Genomic DNA, 14,952 nt, shown 5'->3' with positions numbered 1-14,952 from the left:
CCTCAGGTTCAGCCAATGTGGACTGAGTGAGGCTCCTAGCTCATCTCACATCACCAGATGAACCAAAGGTTTAAAGGACTAATTGCAAAGTAAGGCACAGTGTCACTTGAGGAATAAGGTGATAAATCTGAAATGGACCTCGCCCTTGAGTAAATTCCAAGTATGAGGGGCAATGAGAAAAACCGCTGGCATTTTAAGGATATCTTCTTAACAGCTTAACTTTGTCTTTTCATAAGCACCAACAGAGATCAAATGCTCTGCATCTGATTTGAAGCCTTCCTGTGAGTCTTACTGGAAAAACTCTCCCTGGGATGACATCGTAGCTCTTAAGATGTGGAAGAATGTAGGTAAATAAAAATAATACCAAGGAATAATAGAAGGCCAGGGTAAAACCATGGATGAGAGAGAGCTCAAGGGAGATGTCACAAAAGATGTGAAGAAGGTCTGGTTTGACAAGTCAAGATAGTGCAATCTAACGTGTTGACCCTGAGCTCTGCCATGAAGTGAGGCACAGTGTGACATGGGAAACTCTCCTGCCAGTGACCAGGGCAGGGAAATAGGGCTGCTACGTATACTTGGTGCAGTCTCCTTCTGGAACAGCTCTCCTGCCAGTCCTTCTCCTCTCTAGTTTTCCTTAATCTGGGACACAGAACTCTAATTTTTCTTCAACTTTCTCATTTCCCACAACGTGGATATAAACAATTATAATGCCTCTTGAAGGGACATGTGACATAAGAAAAACACAAAGATGTGCTTTCCGCAGACACTTATTGGAGAAGAGAAGGCCAGGTCTACCTCACCAGTTATTTGTTAAGAGGCAAGATGTCATGGAACAGATTCACAATCCAGTAAACTGAAGCTAAAGGTTCACTGAGGGAATGGGATATTGAATATATCTCTAGTGGTTATAAATTATTTACACATCTAATTATTTATAAAGGCAATAGTTATTGAGCACCTGATATGTGCAAGTTCTCTGTTAGGTATAATGGTTACCATCATCACTAGACAAATATAGATTTAAAAAGTCCATGTGAGTTGAAAGAAGGAATAGATGATATCCTGGGTAAAAGTCTCTAGAAAGACAACCATGCAAATGTTGGCATTGATTTAAGTCTTAAAAATCAAACAGACTTAGGAGATGCAGAGAGGTGGTGAAGGTGGTAGATATATTCTAGTTGAGAACAGCATGAGCAAAGGTACACTTCAGTCAAAACACCAGCGTTCTAGTCCGGTACCTGGCTTGATCGATTTCTACTCCTTTTTCCCACTCTCTGGGTTGTTGCAGAACATCATGGCCTTTGTCCACTAAACACGGCTGCTTTCATGTCTCAAAAGCCAAAGAGAGCCACTCTGGCCACAGCCCTCCCTCAACTTCTTGTTAATAGTCTCATTCTCTCCCTACTCACATGCAATTTCAAATCCCTTTTTCCACAAACAGAATTTCAGAAACCTAGCTGTCATGAGTGGCTGAGCTCTCAAGAGGAAGTGAAAAGAAACGGAGAAGCACAGGAGTGGCTAAGAACAAAACACGGACGGTGTTCAAAGTTTAGCTCAGTGTAGATACCAAAGCTAATGAATTCCCAGGTAGAACATGTAGGGGGAAACAGCTTAAATCCAGTCTCTAATGACATCCAGACCTAGAAGTGCTTACCTTGTGTTCCCATAAAAGCAAACAGGGAACTGAATTTGAAAAACAAAATAAGGCCAGTAAATTCCTGAAAGGAGACAGTTCTTTTTCCTCGGAGACAAACCAAATTATGCACTGCCTCTCTCACCAGCAACATACTCTGGCTCAAACATTTTTAAAAGAAGCCTGCTGAACATCTGCTGGGCAATTAATGGAATGCAGCAGTGTGCTGGAATGGTCCCTAGGAAGGTATTAGCAATCCTGCTTAGGAGACATGAAATGTTGCAAACAGTGGTCCTTTTTCCTTTTTCTTTTTTCGTCTTTTTCAATTTTTATTTCCTCCTGCCTGCAGGGGGGATGAACGGCAGGGAAAGGGAGTGAGGTAGACATTCTGCCTCAAATACTCTTCCTCACAGTTTTCCTCTTTCCCCCAGGGACCTTCGGCCTTCTCTTCCTAGCCACCCAAACAGGAGTGTGCTAATTTCAACTTAAAGAAAGTCTCGGCAGACACAATCTGCTACTCTGCTCGAACAGTTTACAACATCGAATGGCCAGGGCTAATTTAGGAGCAATCTCCAATGGGAAACTGATCCGTCACACGTTTCACTTCCTCGTCACAGTCATTAAAGAGAGCACACCTTAACCTAAATCTTGTCTTTTGCAGTCAAAGTGAGGCCAAGAGTGATGTTGCACCAGTTCTAATGCAGTGATGGGGAACATGGCCACACTCAACACAGCAAGTCTCCAACTCCGTTATTCCATCAGCCCTTGACATCCTCTTCCTTTACTCTTCAAACTGGAGCTGATTATCTACATAGAAGTCTACATCTACTCCAGTCACTGGGCCAGTCATAATTGATCAATAATGCCACTTGATCAGTGTCTGGAAGTCATCCTGTCAAAAGGCCCTACTCTCCAATCTAACAGAGAAGAACCCTGAATAAGCCACAGTGGTTGGAAGTCAAAGACTTCTTCACTCTCTTCCAACTACCTAGTCTAATATTGGGGTTTTGCCTCGAACTACATTTTTCTTTTTTTTTTTTTAATTTTTTTTAACGTTTATTTATTTTTGAGACAGAGAGAGACAGAGCATGAACAAGGGAGGGGCAGCGAGAGAGGGAGACACAGAATCTGAAACAGGCTCCAGGCTCTGAGCTGTCAGCACAGAGCCCGACGCGGGGCTCGAACCCATGGACCGTGAGATCATGACCTGAGCCGAAGTCGGACGCTCAACCGACCGAGCCACCCAGGTGCCCCGAACTTCATTTTTATTTTATTCTCTTAGTAATCTTGCATCATATAGATCTATATTGCAGGAAGTTCTTCTTCAAATGTCAGTGCGCTTACCTGAGCACCGGTAACATACCTTCCTTTTGCCACCACTTCTTTCCAGGGATCCGCCCCCCAAATTCCCAGTGGTGGAACGAACTATAGACATTAATTGGATAAATTTTCCAGATCCTCCCAACTTTGCATTATTCCTTGCCTGCTGGAACTTACACTAGTGTAATTAACCCTCATGGTTATCAGGAATGGACTTTCTTTCCTATCTGCAACTATGAATCCCACATGGATGCTTTTGGATGCCTTTGCTATATAGGTTTCCCTTGGCCAAGCTGTGGCCAAACCAGTTTCAGCTAATTGCCCATTTCTTTGATCCCTATTTTTCAGCCTGATCCCAGCTCTACCAGTTGTCATTACAGGAAAGCCTCCTCAGGTAACATTTAAAATAAGATTTCGAATTTAGCAAAATATTCTGAACCATCTCTGGAGTGTGATGTGATAATCAGTTAAATAAAAGTCAGGCACATAAAGTAACTGCTAGAGTAGAAGCATGGGAGGAAGCAAAGGTGGAAAATGCAGGTGGCCTCCAGAGCTGAAGGAGTGGGGTTAGTTCTCTGCCTCATTTAACCGAGGACAGTCCCCTTACCAACAGAGGTCCCAGGTAAACAGTAAGGGAGGTTTTTTTCTAATAAATGAAGCTACTCCACAGAAAAATATGTTGCTTGAAGATAGTGTTCGTTTAGAATCTGAGTAGCTGTAAAGCAAATTTTGCACTATGGGGGATGGACTAGTTGGCCACATCCCTTCAAACCCAGAGTTCAGTGTGGAGTATGGCTCAGTTGTCTTTAACCTCTAAACCAAAAGGGAACAAGGAACTCTAGCTGTCATAGGAGAGGATGGTAAGGTTCAGTCTGCCACCTAAACAAGCTGGACTGTCTAATTGGATTGATTGGTTAATCTATTTATTTTTATTAAAAAAATAATGTTTATGCATTTTGAGAGAGAGAGAGAGAGAGAGAGAGAGAGAGAGAGAGCGAGCGCACAAATGGGGGAGGGGCAGAGAGAGAAGGAGACACAGAATCTGAAGCAGGCTCCAGGCTCTGAGCTGTCAGCACAGAGCTCCATGAGGGGCTTGAACTCGAGAATCATGAGATCATGACCTGAGCTCCAGTCAGTAGCTTAACTGACTGAGTCACCCAGGTGCCCCAATTGGTAAATCTATTGAAAACAATTTGAAGTTGTTACATTCCAGTCATTTGAAAAATGTGTCAATGGCGTGGCTATGATGCCACATGGGAATGAGTGCAACTGATGTCCTTGTACTTTGTTTTCAAGTACAACCAGCCATGTGTAACTGCCCTGTGTCACCACCATTCACCAAAGACCAAAGGTCGACCTTTTGGGAGGAAACAGCTCATCTAGATTATCAAATGCCCTGAGCTAAATTGGCAGCTTTCTTTCCTGCCTGAGGCTTAACAGTTGCTCTCACAGGTGTTATTTAATTGTTCTCGATGTTCTCACACTTTCTCATTTTCTTCATGGCATTTTCATAGCAACACAACTCAAAAAGGGGCATTTGTTAATTTGTTCCTTGTGTGGCTTTCCCCAGTGATGGAAGCTTCATGAAGGCACAGACTCTGTCCTATGCTGAGGACATTGCTTGGATCAGAGTAGAAAGGTACTCGGTACATGCCTGTTCAATGGATGAATTAGGATGACAAGCTGGAGAATAGAAAATCAGCCCTCCCCAATCCTCCTTGCTCTGAAGGGTCATCTGAAGTGATACTCTGACTCAGTTATGTCTCCATTCAATCACCTTGATGGCTTCCCAGAGCCCACCAAAGTAAGTACAAATGGCAGCCTGGCATATTTCCATACTCTACTTCCATATCTCATCCTCACAACAGTGACTTTTAAGTATTTTTTAAGGCAGTGGGATTTTTTTTTTTCTAAATAAAATAGTTCATGAAACCCTAATAAAGAATACAAAAAATAGAATCCAAGGAGAAAACAGGCCAGTGGCCAACCTCATTGGCCTTCCTCTAGACCTAGGCACACCTCCAGAATCTCCAGACAACCAGAGAAGGGAGGTGGAAGTTGCTGTTTTTTGTCCCCACTTATTCAGCATCTCCCAAACCCTGGAGACTTTCATGATCCTTCCTTGGGGCTTTGGTGCTTGAAATGATCTCTGGAGGTCAATCCTTTCTATCCATCGAGGTTCTTCCCAAAGACTACTTTCTCCATGAAGCCTTCCTGTATCATTCTGACTACACACAATTTCTTTCTGTTTTACATTTCCTATACAACTTTGATTGTTAACAATAAAAAAATAGAAAGAGAAACAATGGCTTACTATTATTAGTGCCAGGCACTACTCTAAGTACATTACCCGAATTAACTTAATCCTCACACAATCCCATGGACACAGGTAAGAGTGCCACCTCTAAGCCTCAGAGATGTTAAGTCTCTTCTCAAGGTCTATATGGCAAGGAAGTGAGGGAGCCCAGATTGCAACCTATGATCTGGCTGCAAATTTGCAAAATCTAGTGCTTAAGTACACCAAGTCTCTAAGCATTTACGCATTTTACTCATTGAGATACCCCGTTACTGCCCATTTCCCAACCCCATGGCACCATCACCATTGCTGCCACCAAATTTTGCCACACCACAATCAGATTATATGTTTTTTGAGGACAAAGACCATTTCCTATTGGCCTTTGTATTCCATCGTGTGCCAGAACTATACTCTGTAAAAATACATACTCAGTAAATATTAATTTATTATTAATGTAACACAAAAATATGTATCTATATACACTTGGAATTACCTGAATTATCACTGAGATTTCTATACAGCCTTAGGAGGAGGATCTCCCAACCACCTTTTGCAGGTGAATAGACAGAAGCTCAAGGATACTGAGATCATGCATGACCAACTTAGGGTTGCTCTTGGCTATGGCCCTGTACAGCTCTTAAGTCCTGGTTATTTCTACTCACTATCCCAAAACTGAAAGAAAGAAAACTCTTGATAACGTAAATAACTGAAAATAAAGTTTTGCAACAAGATCAGAAAAAAGGTTATTTGTAAGGTTAACTCTATTTTTGAGACTCCTGCTGAGATGGAGCGTGTCATCATTTGAGGAGTGTGTATCCAGGTGATTCCCTGACAGTTTTGCTGGTGCCTAAGTACAAAAGTCACCTTACTCTTACAGGTCCTCATTAGGGTACAAATGCCAGGCAAGGAAACCTCCAAAGACTGATGCCCTGTTTCTCGTTAGCAGTGGTACCACCTCGTCTTGCTAAGATGAAAAGACAGACTGGGATCCCCCTTTGCTAGAGCCACTAGCCCGAAGCTAGGGACCTGTAAACTGACCTGCTGTTAAGTGAGACGCATGGACAAGGATTTGGACCCCAGGCTTCAGCTCAAAGTGCACCGAGTTTTGATTGAGCTTGTGGATCAGCAGTTCTGATATCTGAAAGAAGAAGTGTCATAATGAGTCCACCAAAACTGTCATATCAACTACATGTTGAGAGATATTTACTGTAGTTACCAAGGCATCCCATGAGTTATATAAATGAGTCTCGTATGATTTTGAATTTTTATTCCAGAATATGCAGACATAATGGTGTTTTAAGCATGACCGGAATTTACATCCAACAAAATAGGACAAATAGTAAATATAAAAATTTGTTCTTAAAACATTATCCTATATCATCCTAGAAAAAGCCATGCCCAGTTTTTTGAAAGAGCATTTGTTATATATAAAAACTTAAGAGAAGTGATTTTGTACAATTTATGTATTCTGGTGAGGTTTGTATTCATTTATTTTACTTTTGATAGTAGACTCCATCTCATCTGTGCTCCCTTCTCCTTCCCCCAACTGTATACTGTGGCTTTCACAGAATAGATACTTTATGAATATGTATTGAATGGTAAATATAGTTCTGCTTAAATAATAAAAAGCACAATCTAGGTAATGCATTGGCTGATCCTTGTTTCATGCCTATGGACATCAGCTAAACAACTCCCCAGGCTGACACAGGTGTACTGGGCAGACCTATGGAATTCTGGACCACAAAATATTTAACCCTAAAAAGAGGCAAAGGACCATGTTTCAGTAGGAATAGCATAAGGACAGTTTTATAGACAAGGCAGCACTGTTCACTTGTTCAAAGTAGAAAACCCAGCTCAATTTTCTTCTTCTTTTGAACAATTTCTGAAAAGATACTAGGGAAAACCACACCCCTGTTATTTTTATCTGGACCCCTTGCCTTACTTTTAATATTCTAATCATCAATTTAATATTTTATTTAGTACGCTATTTAAGTCCAATTAGATGCTTTCTGACCCACCATTTTTTTCCCTTTTATATTTGTTGAGTTTTATGTAGTCCACCAATTTGCCAAAATGACACCTTTGATTGATCCTTTTATCAATTAAGCAGGGGCTGATGGCTTTGTTTTGAAGCAGAGAGTTCCTGGCAGAAGCCCCTGATGGGTAATGGAACTGAACTGCCCTGCACATGAACTTCTTTGCTTAACAACGGGAACTTGGGAGGACTGTCAGTGACCCGCAGTTCAACACCTGGGATCCAGTGCAAGCTCAGCATTTGGAAAGTCTCAAATGCTTTCATTTGGCAAACCATGCAGAAAAACAAGCCTGTGATACAATTATGGTGAAAACAACTTTATCCTCTATGTTAGTCTAGTCTTTTTCCTGGACACGCAGGATCTTCCAGAATGCTCCAGGTTTATAGGAACAGATTTTTAACACAGACTATATAAGATGTTTTTCCTCTGTGATCTCTAAAGTGTTGCAATGTATAGGTTCCTATCGTATCTTATAATTCAATTGGTAAGGTTGTTATGGGACTTTGACAGAGGATTTTTAGTAGAGGTCAATCAGAAAAGTTTTGGTTATGAAACAGATACACACAGACACAGAGAGAAATGTGTATAAATATGTGTGAAATATATGTGTTTATATACATATGCATATATGTGTATATATGTGTGTGTGTATATATATATATATATATATATTTTTTTTTTTTTTTTTTTTTTACATTTGTAGTAAATTATTTTAACTCAAATAGGAAAGACTTGTCAGAAGTAATTGAAGAGCTGCCTTATTTTGCAGAGTCCATCTTGTGGCCAAAAGGGAAACATTTATTTGCAAGAGAAAGACTTCCCTCTTTCAACCAGTTGAAGTGATATTTATTTCTTATTCCCGAAGATGTTTTTTCCTCAAGTGAGAGATGCAAATAACTAAACCAGAAAATAGAGTTCATCAGAACAACAAATTTCTAATTTATAATCTCCAGGAGAGTTCCTTGTGAGATAATTAACTTCCACGATTTGTTTTGGTTTATAACATTACTTCATTGGATTTATCTGTATCATTTACAAAATTAAGCAGGCTATGCCAAAATAATCTGGTAGCAGAAAGTAAGTCTCATGTAGTTAACTTGCATCAAAGGACATGCAATAAAGAACACATATCTGTGGGAAAGAAATTATACACAGAAACAAAACTAAATGAAATGTACATTGCACACAAGAATAATCTCAATCATAACCATGCAATTCTCTATTCAAATAAATTAGTATGAAACTGTTGACAGATTTGGACAATATTTAAAATTTTTTCATGCCGCTTGCACCATTATTTACCCTATATTTTTCATCAGATCCTAACTTAAATACTTTTTATTTATATAATACACAGATACATAATATACCATACAATTCATATGCATGGAACACTTTATAGTGGCAGAGTCGTATATTTGTTACTATCTTTCTAACACAGCCTGCTGGTGTCTCCACGGAAAGGACCATGGATCTCACCGGACATACCTAAGTTTACCCAGTTAACAGTTGAAGAGTTGACACCTGACTTTGGTTTTGTTTGACTCCTAATCCTGGGGCATTTTCATTAAAAATGTTTTCCTCGAACCAGGTGACAAAAAGAGAGAGCAAAAGATACCTGGAAAGAGGTCTGGCTGATCAGGTGTAGGAAATTAAAACAAAACAAAACAAACCAAACCGTAGCATTTCAGTAATTATGCTGCCATCTCTTATTCATCTGTGAGGTGCACGGCTTGTGACAGCAGTCCCATGTCAGCTGACCAGTGTAAGCTGCGCGGACAGGCAATTGCCAACCCTCTCCTCTGGTCTGCCACATCCTGTTCACCAGTTAATACAATTTGTAACGTTTGGAAGAGACTTCGGCTACAAAAGGAGTGGAATAAACTGGAATCCATAGGGATTGGCATATCCATAGGGAATCCATAGTGGCAGCAGCCTGAATGAGAAACACAAAACCTGGCATGATACAAACTAAGTGGAATAATGTGTGGCTGCTGGGACACTGAACCTGCTGAAGCCAGTTCCATATATTTATTTTTCTCTTACTGTCCAAAGTGTGTTGTCTTAACAAATTTCATGTATCCTTTGTGCTGTGATCCCTCTCCTGCTGCTCTCCTACACAGTCCATTTTCTATTCTCCCTCAGCTAAATAATCACGATCAAAGAAACAACATATTATTCTTGGTATCCGCCTCGTGGCGGACTACGCGTGTGATTCAAGTTTCACTTGAAGTACCAGCTAAAAACACAGTGGGGACGCGATAAAAATGCTGGGAAAGCTGCCATCAGAAGAGCATAGTGGGAGGGACCTGCTACAGAGAAAATGCCAATTCTCTTCCTTATCTTCTTCACAACATATAACATTAAGTATAGCAATCAGAATAGGCTAGGTTAGGCAGAGGGAACAGTGTTCGAATCTCAAAGGCTTCAAACAATGAAGGCATATTTCTGGCTTACATTTCCTACCCCTTGCAGGTAGGCAGTGGTGCTCATGATGGTTACATAGGGACACAGCCTGGCGGATGCTTCTATCCACAGCACTACAGGAGGGAAAAGAGCCCTCAAGGGTCTACAACTGGCATTTGAATACTTCAGCTTGGATGTGACACAAATCATTTCTGCTCCCAGCGCATTGGCCAGAATGAGTCACACGGTTCTGCCCACAGAAGAGACTCCAAGGTACAACCCTATCATGTATCCAGAAGGCAGGGAACTAGAAATATGTTTTTTAATGTTGATTTATTTATTTTGGAGAGAGTGAGGGCGGGGCGGAGAGAGAGAGAGGGAAAGAGTGACCTGCAAGCAGGCTCCGCGCTGTCGACACAGAGCATGACGCCAGGCTTGATCCCACAAACCATGAGATCATGACCTGAGCTGAAATCAAGAATCAGATACTTTAACCGACTGAGCCACCCAAGTGCCCTGAGCTGGACATATTCAGTCTACAGCAGTGACGGTTACCACACAAAGAACACATTTAACATACAAACAATTTTAAATGAAACCAATAGGGGAAAACACACTCTCAGGTTGTAATGGAAGTGTCAAACACTGAAACATGAAAAAAGGGAAATTTAAGGACAGAGAAGTTGGTAAATCTATGAAATTTATAAGCCAAAGAAATGGTACAAGGTCAAACTACAGACGCAAAATGGTCGTTGGCAGATGTATCAATGATAAAGCTACACTGGGCCAAAAGATTAATGTTTATCTCTGAAGTTGGCAGGAGGAATGCAAAGTCTACTGAACGTAGACAGCATTCTGGTGCCCTGTTCAGTGATACTTGCCTGTATTGACCTTGGAGCTGACCCAAGTAGATCACTCCTGATCCTGTTACATTATTAAGGTCCTTTCAAATAGCAGTTGCAAAATCATCTTTTTGGAGTCAACAAAGAAGGATCTCTTTGAGGGATCCCTCAACAAAGAGGGAGACCTTTCCCGCTTCACCCAGCATAATTTTTGGGTTATATCATGGAGAGGGCAATGGAACCAAACACTAATTCTATCTAACACCAGCATACTCCATTCCCTTCCTTCTTAGCCCAAAAGAATCAGCTTGATTAAAGTGCCTGAGAAGTTTCCTGCGTGATATAATGAAGAAACATTGGTTATACATATTTCCTTCCCTTGTATTCCCCATCACCAGCTCTAAGTTTCTGTCTCCCTTTGCCATATTCCTTCTGGTCCAACTCTTACCTAATCAACTTTCAATTAGAGTTTCCTGCCTTAATGCTCTTCTTCGTAAACTCCAGAGTATCTCTATAATTCAACTCCCCATGTTAAAAAAATCTGGACAGGGCAGATTATGCAGGTAATAGTCTGAGATTATCAATTATATTTCATAATGAATCTTTAATTCCTTAAAATGCTGCTAGTAGACTGTTCCATTTCCAGAGACACCTTTCCTTTCTCTGGATTTTGAATTTCTTTTTTTTTTAACACTTATTCATTTTTGAGAGACAGAGAGAGATGGAGTGCAAATGGGGGAGGGGCAGAGAGAGAGGGAGACAAGGAATCTGAAGCAGGCTCCAGGTTCCCGGCCGTCAGCCGAGAGCCTGATGCAGGGCCCAAACCCACCAACTGTGAGATCATGACCTGAGCTGAAGTCAGACGCTTAACCAACTGAGCCACAGGTACCCCTAGATGGTGGATTCTGCATCTGTCAAAGGTATATGGTAAGAGAGACAGTTAAGGAGAAAATTCATTGTTGATGGTTGACATTTTTTTCCATAATCGTTTTGTTTCTTCTAAATGTTTTCATGCCCTTTAAGATTCTGCAAGACAACATGTAGGCTCCCTATCTCCCCAGCACAGCATCACAAACAACCTTGGCAGAACATGATGGTCTTTCCTCCTTCCAGGAGAGCCAGATACAAATCAGTTCGCTTCCAAGGACTCAGAAGCAAGGGAGTACAGGGTGGGGGGCCGAGGGAAGGTTGCTCCATACCTGAGAAGCTGAGGAAGCAGGATGTGTTATCCCTGATGAGGCCAGCTAAGGGCAAGTGAGCCTTTTCTTACTCCCCAGAGATCTGAAATAAAGACTGGTAGAACCTCCCAGACAGAGGTCACTTGATTAACCCTGCCCACGTTATCCTGATAACAAGGTCAAGTACTTCTCACTGTGAGGAATTTTCAATTTATTTCACAGACAAGATAGCTTGATCTGAGCCAGCATCGCCATTCCCCCGGGGAAGCCAAGGGAGGAGAGCCAAGAGCCCTTTGCTGGGGTCTCACCCTTACAATCTTCTGGGTCCATCTGGCCAGGGTCCCACTTCTTCCCCTGCTGGGAGATCTGTGCTGTATATTTACAAGAAAGCAGCTGGAGCATTAAGAGAGGGGTAAGGTCAGCCCTTCCCAAGTTCCATCTGGGATTTGAGTGCAGACTTCAGGGTGCAGTGGGGAGGGGCGGGCGTTCCTTCTTGTTATTTGGATCTGCTTTGCATTCATTTTAAATTTCTGTGGAATTTATTACAAAGGGAGTCACTTGCATGTGTCTGCCTGGTGTTACTTCTCTCTCCCTATTTTTCTTTGAGGAACCATGTCCTTCCCCATATCTGTCCAGTTGATTCTGGAGAGGCTTTCCGAACCCCTGATCCAGGCAACATATCAAACCTCTGAGTTGTCAGAGGCAGCACTCTGTCTGTCCGACTATAGGGACTTGTAAGAGATGCCTACTTCACCCAGGCTAAGCCAGTGCAGACTCCTGTGGCGCTACTGGGTGAGAGGCAGTGCTTCCTGAATGGGGCTGACCGGCCAGCTGAATAGAGGCTGGAGATTCCTGTGGCCACCCTTGCCTTCCTGCCCGTTGGCTTCGTTCTCAGGCGGGTTCTCAGGCCTGCCCATTGGCTTCGTTCTCATATGGTAGCAAAGAGATGGGGAAAAGAGGGAAGGAGGAGCGTGTTTGGTGACATTTTTGAGTGGCTCTGAATTCATCCATGTGGGCACTGTATCCTTGGACCTTCCAGTTAAATAAGCTCATAATGTCACTGTTTTTCCTTAAACTGGTTTAAACTGGTTATCTGTCAGTCGCAATCAGAAATAAAAAGAAAACAGATCCCCAGACTCAAAACAAAACAGAACACTTCTCATTCATTTGGTGCAACAGCCTCGGTATTTGCAGGCCGATGGAGCAGAGTGGTATCTGATCCACGTCTGCAGCAGGGCCGAGTGGGGGACAGCGGGCTTGAGTTCCTTGTAGAAACAGAAGCTGTGTCACCTCAGGCAAGTCGCTGACTTCTCTGTGTTGGGACCTCAAATTCCTTCATTTTAAAGGGACTGAGTCAGAGAGAAGCGTCCAAGCAGCCTCTTAGGGTTGAAAACTACAGGTTTCTAAGGGCAGCCCATGTCACAGCATCTTGAGCCAAGGCTCAGTTTTATGTGTTGATTTTGTTACTGGACTTTTTAAATCAGGATGGGGACATTCCCTAATATAAGGACACTGATTTCCCATGTGCTGGGTTTGATATTTGCTTGCTTTGAGTCCTAGATAAGCTGGATACACTTGTAGTTTCCTTAAACAGACTGACAATTGCTAGCCTGCTAGTCTGATTCCATTCTTGATACAAATCCACTTGAAAACTCTGATGGGTCTTCCTTACTCCTGCATAGTTACTCATGTCCATGCTTTCTATCTCTGCCTGTCCTCCTTCTCTTCTTGATTTTGTGTGATTTCATTCATTTCTCTTTTTCTCACTCTCACCAGCATCTTTCTTCAATACATGCCCTTGACCAAGCCCAATAGTCTCTTTCACAAGCTTAAACTTTCCTTTTGGGGGCATGTGGGTGGCTAAGTCGGTTAAGTGCCTGACTCTTGGTTTCGGCTCAGGTCATGATCTCGGGATTTTGTGAGTTCAAGCCCCACGTCGGGCTCGGCACTGGCAGTGTGGAGCCTGCTTGGGATTCTGTCTCTCCTTCTTTCTCTGCCCCTCCCCCACTCACACTGCTTCTGTCCCTCTCTCAAAAAAAAAAAAAAAAAGAAAAAACAAAAAACAAAAAACAAAACTTTCCTTTTGCATTTCCATATATTCTCTTGTTATCATAAGATGACCACACATGTATCCATCATTTACCTACCACTTAATGAGCATTTATTATAAAGCCAAGTACTTTGCATACCATTTCTTTTTTTTTTTTTTAAGTTTATTTACTTTTGAGAGAGAAAGAGCACAAGCAGGGGAGGGGCAAAGAGAGAAGGAGAGAGAGAGAGAGAATCCCAGGCAGACTCTGTGCTGCCAGCCAGCTCAGAGCCCAGACGTGGGGCTCGAACCCACCGACCAACCGTGAGATTGTGACCTGAGCCAAGACCAAGTCTGACGCCCAACTCACTGTGCCACCCAGGCGCCCTGCGTATCATTTCTTTAATGTTCTCTCAAATACCCTACAAAATGGGTATTACAGATTGTGTGACTTTGGGGAACTTACTTAACTTTCCTTATCCTAAATTACTTCATCTATAAATAATGAAAATAATGGGTATCAGAGCTGAAACTAGAAACGTGGTTTACATGTTTCCACTCCCATGTGTTCTAATAAAATGGCTAATTTCCCCAGAATGTGTGCCAAATGCTAAGTCACACAGCTTTCAAACAAGCCAGCTGCCTTGAGACCTCTGATTCAATGGTTCATCAGTGACACCAGGCTGCCTCAGGGACAACCACTCATCTCTCAGAATGTCTCTCTCAGACGAGAGAGAGAATAAAACAAGAACTCCAGAGAAAAGAGTCAAAACAAGATACATTCATAAACAAGCAAAAGAAGCTTCATAGAACGTACCCCTCTTCTGTCCACATTTCTCATTGAGAAAATAGGATCCTTTTAGGAAAAAAAATGAAAAGTGGGAGAAAGAGAGATGCACAGATGATGTGATAGGAAATTAGCTGGCTCTAAATCTGGACTCTCTTCCATACCTGAAAACATTAGAATCTGGATTTCATGGAGAACTGGTAAGATTTCCAGAGGAGGAACAAATGTACGTGTTTCTACCTAAAGGCTGTGGACACTGATGTACCTCCCGCCCAGCTTCTCAGCAGTGCTGGCAGAAGAGGCAATCCGTTTCTTGCTCCCACCAAGTCACAAGTGCAGATGATAACTTGTGGAAAATAATGGGAAACTGAGTGCCAGGGCTGAGCGGGGTCAGAAGCAAATCTGATGGACTCCCCCTACCCCCC

At 42.1% G+C, this 14,952-nt stretch overlaps 1 protein-coding gene across 6 annotated transcripts in view; it reads right to left on the bottom strand.

The window, feature by feature from the left end:
• Window positions 1–14,952, bottom strand: part of SORCS1 (sortilin related VPS10 domain containing receptor 1) — a 502,203-nt gene that overhangs the window by 15,016 nt on the left and 472,235 nt on the right. For all 6 annotated transcript variants that reach the window (XM_078434807.2, XM_078434808.2, XM_078434810.2 and 3 more), the window contains exon 24: window positions 6,288–6,387. In XM_078434807.2, the coding sequence (XP_078290933.2) occupies window positions 6,288–6,387 (100 nt within the window). The remainder of the gene's footprint in view (window positions 1–6,287; window positions 6,388–14,952) is intronic.

This window comes from Panthera onca, chromosome D2 (genome assembly GCF_046562875.1).
Source record: "Panthera onca isolate mPanOnc1 chromosome D2, mPanOnc1 haplotype 2, whole genome shotgun sequence".
NCBI lineage: Eukaryota > Metazoa > Chordata > Mammalia > Carnivora > Felidae > Panthera > Panthera onca.
The sequence above is the reverse complement of the archived record's forward strand: the minus strand, read 5'-3'. Positions and strand labels throughout refer to the sequence as shown.